We start from the raw sequence: 7,524 nt of genomic DNA, 5'->3' as shown, positions 1-7,524 counted from the left end.
CCTTGATTCACAGATGCAGAAACTGGCTCGGAAAACATGTCTGGCCCGTGGTTGTACAGCTAATAGATCAGTTCATGATTCCAAGTGTCGGCTCTGAATTCAGACGTACATGACAGTATAGTGTTTACACCCAAAGCATGTCATTACCTTTCAAACTCAAAAGGTAGAATAATCACAGTTATAAATGCAAGGACAGTCATTTAAATAAACAAATTGATCTTTTCTGGCAGATGATCTCAGTTTTCACAGGGAGATACTGCTCAAATAGAGGGGAGTGACCCTAAATTCCAGGAGTTTCCCTGTTCTCTCTGCAGACGCTGGGATGGGGACATTCCCTTGTAGATTTTTTCTAATATGTGGGCTCTCAGAGGCTTAATGTGTGGACTGCACCCCTGCACTACCTGGGTTCCCATCCTCCCACCCAGATACCTGGGTTCCCATCCTCCCACCTCACATTCTTCCTGGATCCCTTTTAGCTCTTAGGCTCCAAGTTCCTTGTGGCGATGGCCAAAGGCTTCGGGGTCCACACTGGCAGCCACAAATGTGTTTTTCACCATGCGCTCAGCTCTGGCCAGCAAGCCTTCCAGATTCTTGGTCACACAGGGGGTGGTGTCGCAGGGGCTCTCCTGGGCAGTGATGCTGGTGTGCAGGATGGAGGAAAAGGAGCCCATCAGTGAGAGGCTGTCAGAGAGAGATTCTATCTTCCCCATGGGGTAGTCATGGGAAAATGATTGCTCTGAGAGGCACCTGTTAATGGTATGGCTTTCCCCTAATCACAGTGTTCACTGCAGAAATACACAGGCTATGGGGAAAATGCCATGATCACTCCCGCAGACATTCCCAGGGGTGTGAGGAAGCCCAAAGTGGCTCTGGGTGAGTGGCCAGGGAACACAGAGCTGTAACAGCTTATCCTGTATAAGTAAACTAAAAAGCAAGCAAGGCTTAGGAGAGAGGATTATAGCCCCACACTGACCCCAACTCAAGGACTGTCTAGAAGCCACAGCCCACTCAATGGTACCCAATATCCCTTCTTAGAAATAGGACAATTCCCCAGACTCACCTGGAGGAAGAAGTATAACATTGGGTCCCAGAGGTGCTTACCTGCTCTGCACGGCTCCTGTCCAGCTACTGGATGTTGGTCACAGGACTACTCACTATGCCCTGGATCCAGCTACCACGGGGCTAAGGCTCCTTCTAAGCACAGGTCTCTGAGTCTGAGAAGCCTGTGCTGTGGCCCAGGGCAATAACCACCACTGCTCAGGTCTTCTTACAAATGCACTTTTATTACCCAGTGACAAACACATTCATAAGCAGAACTGAGAAGCTGGGCTACGATTCCTTGGGGGAGTCAAAGGCTGCCCCCCCATCTCTTCCCCGGGGGGTTCTCTTCTGGCCTGAACATCTTGCTCTCCTCCCATCTGAGGTTCCAGACATCCACTGCCACAAAGAAAGCTACTGACACCAGCAGCCAGAGAGGACCACATGTCTCATGATATAGGAAGGAAGGAAGAAAGGAAATTAGAAAGTTGAGGGAGGGGATTGGTAGGCATCCCGGATCATGCCCGTGTGAGGGCCGTGGTCTCTCTCCAAGCTGCTGGCCATGACCCTTTTCTTGCCAGGGGCTCCGACCCCAATTGCAGTCTGAGGGAACGTGTGAAACTTGTTGAGGTCCTGCGTGTATGTGCCCAGCACACAGGTACTCAGATTACTGCACCGCTTAGCTCGGAAGCTGTCCAGGCTGCAGGGAAAAGACATGCCAGGTGGTACCACAGCCCGGGTCTGCCCCTGTGGGTATCATGCAGAAGGTTAGACCAGGGAGGGGGCACTTGGAGCAGAGGCGGGAGGGGCAGGCAGCCGTGCAGCACTCAATCCTCCATTAGGAGAACCTAGAGGTTTCCTGAGCCAGGGCAGTGTGGGGAAGGGCTGTGGTGGGGAAGGGGTAGCCTTCTGTAGCATTCCTCATGCTGCAAACCGTCAGTCGTCATGCTCTGCACTGAGATTTGCAGGGTAGCTGCTTGTGCATCTCATGCCTCTGACCCGGTGGGTCCCGGGCCAGCCCAGGACTGGTGTGTGCTCCAAGCTCAGGGGAAGCAGGGAGGGGAGGCAGGGGCAGTGCATCTGGCCCCATGACAATGTGTGTGTCTCCACAGAGCCTACACTTCTAAGACCCCAGACCTACCTCAGACAGTGCCCTACCCGACCCCACCCTCTGAAAGGCCTTTGGCTTTACCTTGCAAACGTGCAATGAATGAATGCCATGTGCCAGTGTCCAAGAAGCCTAATTCTAAACCCGAGATACGTGTGGTCCATCTGCCGGTTTCACACTTACTGGTCCTAACTCCTCCGATCCCAGGAAGTCCCCTCAGTGCTGCCAGCCCAATTGCCAGAGTGGGGGATTTCATACCTTCCCTAACTACTTTCAGAAAGGGATCTTTTTCTATGAGCCTTAACCATCGTCTCTGTGACTTCTATTGTCAAGGAAGCCTTAGAATCCTGGGCCCCAGCCAGAGGTGAACCATGGCAGTGTGCTGGCCACCTGTCCAGCTGTGTTCTCTCTTACCTCTTGGGATATGCCTTCCTGGGCAGGAGGGAGGAGATGCCCTGAGCTGAGCCAGGGGTGGGGGAGTCTCACCTGGAGCTGTCAGTCTCCTGCTCCCGCTGCAGCTCACGGACCTTCAGGCGTACATAGTCATTCAGCACTGCAGTCAGTAGGAGGCATACTTCGTTCTCAGTGAGTATAGGGGGTTCCAGAGAGTTCTCTGAGGCAGGTCTACGGAGGGGATGAAGGCCAATAGAGGCTCTGAGCCTATGTCTACCACCACCCCTGGATCGGTGGCCAGGCTACCTTCCTGTGTTTTGTGTTTTCCTTAAGGATGTGGCCACCCCAAATCATAGTGGTCAGGGCATGAGTCCAATGTCCTTCGAAAAACATTGAATCACCGGTAGTCAGGCACTAGAGTGACCTTGACATAGACTGTTGGAACTAGAATATATAGGGTCATGAAACTGATGGTGAGATTTTTCAGAAATATTATAAGCTTAGTGTTAAATTTAGCCATTATTAAGCATTGTTATAAAACAGTTTGAGTCAAAATATTTGTGTAAGGGTGAGAAATTAAGAGGTCTCATATTAAACCTAATAACAAATTAGTGGAAAATTAGATTAGTATGTCCTTTGTTTATCAAATTGTGCTTTAATTAGATAAATTTGTTGGCTATAGATACAAATATTTGGTCAATAGCCATGGCTGTTCTGTAAGACTCAATAAAATATATGAACTACACAGTAAAGTATAGAATATACCATTTGTTTTTAAGTTGTATATAATATCTTTGTAGCATAAAATGTTTATAATAAACCCTTATGCAGGTCACATGCATACTTTCCCCCCCTGAGAGCTGGTGGTTAACCTTTTAGCCCATCAGAGTACAGAAGTGTCTAATCCCAGGGGCAGTGGGGGGGGTGCACTCTTGGCAGGGCTGTCTTACCTGAATGGTGCTGCCTGGAGGATGCCCACCTGGTATAGGGCCAGGATGCTGAGAACCAGGAAAGGAGAGAACTTCCAGAAGCCCATGATGCTTCTCTGTAAGAGAAGAAAGAGGGAAGNCTTCCAGAAGCCCATGATGCTTCTCTGTAAGAGAAGAAAGAGGGAAGAAAGACGTCACCTTCTGCACCAGTCTGAATTCTGTGAGCCCAAGGACCTGGGCTCTAGTCCTGCTTCTACCTCTAACTCCCTGGGATGGCGGCTTCAGGCTGGTCATGTTATTCCCTTTATGATTGTTTCCTCCCCAGGAAAGTGGACGGCTGAAAGATCCAGTGAGCCTGTAGCATGCATAGTTTAGCAAAGACAGCAGAGCTATCCTAGCAGACCACTGGGTGAAGAGGATTCTGTCGGTAGCCCCCTCCCCACCACCGGGCACCCTCTCAAATTCACATCCTGGCCAGGTCTCCACTGAAGATAATCTCTGAGCACCCTGTCACCAAGCGGCTCTCCTATCACAACCCAGAACTGTCATCCCTGTGTGGGGCTTTTGCTCTTACCTGGTGGGTTATGGGGAGGTCGGTAAAAGGGAATTATCTCTACCAATGGAATCTTAGAGAAACTGAAGAAACAAATTCTGCTTACCTGCTCCACACTCTGGCAAAGAATTCCCTGCAAGAACCAGCTTAGCAGAGTCTTAAATCGGGGTTAGGACTTAAAGCAGGGCGGAAAATGTCCCAGAACTCACTAAAAGGGCTTGCTATCCAAGGCTGCCTTCCTCTCGGTCTTTGAGCCTATCTGCCACCCACCGAGGCTGGCCAAAGTTCCGAAATGATTTCCCAGGGACCACTAGGCACAAACAGGTCCGGGACACCCCTGCGCCCCGCTGTGCACACGGTATCTGTGGAGCTCCAGTGTCCGGAGCGCAAGTGCGGCAAGAACAGCGAACTGAAGTGGGTCTCAGTGCGCAGTGAAGCAGGAAGTCCCGGGACTGAAACTGGCCAGTGTTACCTGAGGCAGGAGCCTGCGATGAATCCTGGAGTAACGGAGAGCAGCTACAAGAAGGACGAGTGCAAAAGAGAGACGGAAGAAGAGGGAGAGATAGACTCACACAGCGAAGCGGGAATCTCGGAACTCACCTGGAAGCAGGTGGCTTGGAGCCCAGGTGGTGGCAGCTGTGGCAGCGTTGGCGTCAGGCGGTGGCGCTGTGGAAGCCGCAGGGACTCTTGAGCGGAGCAGTGGCTCTGCTGCCTCTGAGCACCAGCAGCAGCTCTTATTCCTGATGCTCTGGGTCTGGGGTGGTCCTGGAGCTCTGAGCAACCAATGAGAGAACAGATCTCGTACCCTGATGGATTGTGTCACCCATTTACGTCCAGAACCTAGAACATTCCGCAGGACCATCCCACTTGTATTTGCATTGAGGTCATTGATGGGAGTGGAGGGAGGGAGAGGGACGGTGGGGACCAGGAAAATACCCTGAATAGGAGCAGGAAGTTGAGGGTGGTTTGACGTCAAGGTAAATTTTACCTGTTTAGTTCCATTGGGTTATGAACCTGTGCCCCTCACCATCCCAGCGGTGCAGTCCTATAGGATAATATCCAGGAAGCAAGACGTCCCAGCTCCCCAGGTCTGACCCTAGATCCTCCAACCAAGTGAGGCTTGGACAGTTAAAAACTTGCAGCAGCGTTGACTCTGGGCACAAGCAGGGTGTCTGATTTGGGCAGCTGGAATCACAGAGGGGCAAAGCACATGGGAAGCAAGAGATGGGCGATCTCAAGAACTTTGTCCATAGAACTCAATTGCAGGGGGTACAGTTAAGGGCAGTTAACTGTATCCCCTGGGGTACCATCATCTTTGAAATGGGGACCATATATATTCCTGGCTTCAGAACATGTTGTTGTTAGTAGCCATGTGCCTGTACCCCAGTTACAGAGGGATTTAGAAGAGCTCAGGCCCAGAGAGGGATTCTGTGAAGTCAAAATCACAATTTTCGGGCTTCCCACCTTGTGTGGCTTTCTGGATTCGTGCTGGGTGGTCTGTCCTGCGGTTTAGGAAGAGCTGGAAGCCCTCCTGGGCCTGAGCCTGAAGGTGTTAGGCACCGCTGCTTCCCAAGCCTCCAAAGGGACTTCTAGCCCTTGGTCTCCCTCTCCTGCCATCCATCACCTCTGGCTCCTCACCCCATAGAGCCATTTGCCTAGCTGCCCCCTGTTTCCGGCTGCTGTTTGTCAAGTTGTCCCCTGTGGCCGGCAATCCCAGCCCTGTGCCCGCCTCCCCCGCACTTCCGTCCTTCACTAGGGAGCGGAGCAGGCTTGAAGGTACTGAGGAATCGGCACAGACACTAAGCTCACACGCAAAGCTTACACACAAACTTATTTTGTCTCCAAACGTGTGCGCATTCCTCGGAGCACAAGCCGGTGTCGGGGTCCAACACACGGGGCATCGACATAGGGTCATGAGGCTCATGCTCTGAGTCTGTCTCTCACGGGATCGCATACACACAGGGCATGGTGATATCTGCTGAAATCATATCACTCTCAATTGTAAGTGTGCTCTCTCATGTGGCGCTACTCTCTCCAGGACCCGCCAGATGGAGGGCTTTAGGACCCCTCCAACATGATCTTTCCGCTCCCTGCTTGCCTGGAGGTCTTAGGTCCTGACTTGCTTCCCTCAACACAAAGAGTGCAGAGAAAGAGGTTCTTACTGTTCCCTGGATCTCGAAGTCTGCGTGCAGCATGTGAGCCTCAGCCTCCACATACTCTCCCCAGGCGGCAAACGTGACCGCGGCGGCAAGGGGGCCATAGTGGGAGAAGCGTGTCTGTGGCGGCAGCCGGGGTCCCCGCGGCAGCGGTGGTCCTCGCGGCAATCATGGTATTGTAGGTGCAGTGGGTGGGAGACGACATCACAGGGCTGTGCAGCGCAGGCAGAGACCCCAGTTATGTATGTCTCCCAGGCAGAGCGGAAATAATGCCCGGGTACATCGTATGTGATCCGGGCAACGATGCGCCCCTCTCCTCAGTCCCCAGAAGCTTCTGCATTTCATAGTGCACAGCTGCCTTGGGTCACCTCTCCTTCCCTTCTAATTTGGTGGCCACCGTCAAAGACATTTACGTTGTGAGATGCCTGTGTGCAGCTTTCTTTCATCTTAACTCCCGGTGCTGCCCCACCGTGAGGGAGAAAGTTCGGGACTGGGGATCGGGTGTGTAAGACTCACTGTCCTCGTGGTGGACTGGCAGGGCGGCGGGTTCTTAGACGTCCTAGTGTGAACCGCAAAACCATTCTCTTCTGAGTCCATCCTTGATTTATCGAGTCAGGTCTAGGAAGTTTAGACCTTCACGCGTGCGGGCTGCTTAGATTATGTCGGGCTATCCTGGAACCTCTCTAAATTAAGGCTACACAGAACACGCTCTAATATATAATTCGCCAAGGAAAATACTGATTTTCAAATAGTCGTTTGACTAATTTGCTCTTGGTTTTGTAAACTTACTTCATCATTTGGTGTGAGGAGGTTCACAGTGTTGGACTCCATCCCCATCGGGACTCAGGCACTACCTCCCCGCCAGCGCCCTCCCCGCGCCCCGCTGCCTGTCTTCTGCCTGGTAGCCGCGACCACCACAGCTGCAGGAATAGAGCAATGTTCCTCCCAGCTGCGGGTGCCTGTGTACACAGGTTCAGGGCTAGACCAGATCCAGCACCAGGTCTTACAAGATCGTCTTTCACAAAGCCCGGTAAACACTGCTTCCTGGAGGGCAAGGCAAACAAACCCAGAAGTGCATTCTCAAAGAAATTTAGAAGATGGCCGCTGACTTCCTGGTCACCTTCCTAGGAGCCAGTTCCAGCTCTCTACGCACTGTCAGGGAACACCTACCATGGTGGAAGGCATGTGTAAGTATAACCGGGACTCCACGTGCCTCACCCAGATCACTGACAAGACTATGTTCATGAGTGTGATGGATGCCTTCACCATCCCGGTGCCTTGGGCAGAGTAAGACCCCCACCACTCCCAAGAAGGACCATGGCTCTCTCTAATAGTCCTATTTGAGGT

At 52.1% G+C, this 7,524-nt stretch overlaps 1 protein-coding gene across 1 annotated transcript; it reads right to left on the bottom strand.

Annotated features, from left to right (window-relative positions):
* Positions 1-479: 479 nt before the first annotated feature.
* Positions 480-3,575, bottom strand: LOC111140343 (calcitonin receptor-stimulating peptide 2-like). Its single transcript, XM_022492623.1, has 3 exons — positions 3,490-3,575; positions 2,633-2,770; positions 480-639 (listed from the first exon to the last, which is right to left on the bottom strand). The coding sequence occupies exons 1-3, from the start codon at positions 3,573-3,575 to the stop codon at positions 480-482; spliced, it is 384 nt and encodes a 127-aa protein (XP_022348331.1).
* Positions 3,576-7,524: the final 3,949 nt, after the last annotated feature.

This window comes from Enhydra lutris, unplaced genomic scaffold (assembly GCF_002288905.1).
Source record: "Enhydra lutris kenyoni isolate GAN:26980312 unplaced genomic scaffold, ASM228890v2 scaffoldscaffold577, whole genome shotgun sequence".
In the NCBI taxonomy this organism is placed as follows: domain Eukaryota; kingdom Metazoa; phylum Chordata; class Mammalia; order Carnivora; family Mustelidae; genus Enhydra; species Enhydra lutris.
This window is presented reverse-complemented; position numbering and strand designations above follow the sequence as displayed.

Bases quoted from the DNA above. Each gene is read 5' to 3' on its own strand.
- LOC111140343 (XM_022492623.1), bottom strand. From the start codon at position 3,575: ATGGGCTTCTGGAAGTTCTCTCCTTTCCTGGTTCTCAGCATCCTGGCC. The intron at 2,771-3,489 runs GTAAGACAGCCC...TCCCCTCCGTAG, and splicing joins CTCCAGGCAGCACCATTCAG to ACCTGCCTCAGAGAACTCTC. The intron at 640-2,632 runs GTGAGACTCCCC...CCTGCACACCAG, and splicing joins CAGGAGACTGACAGCTCCAG to CATCACTGCCCAGGAGAGCC.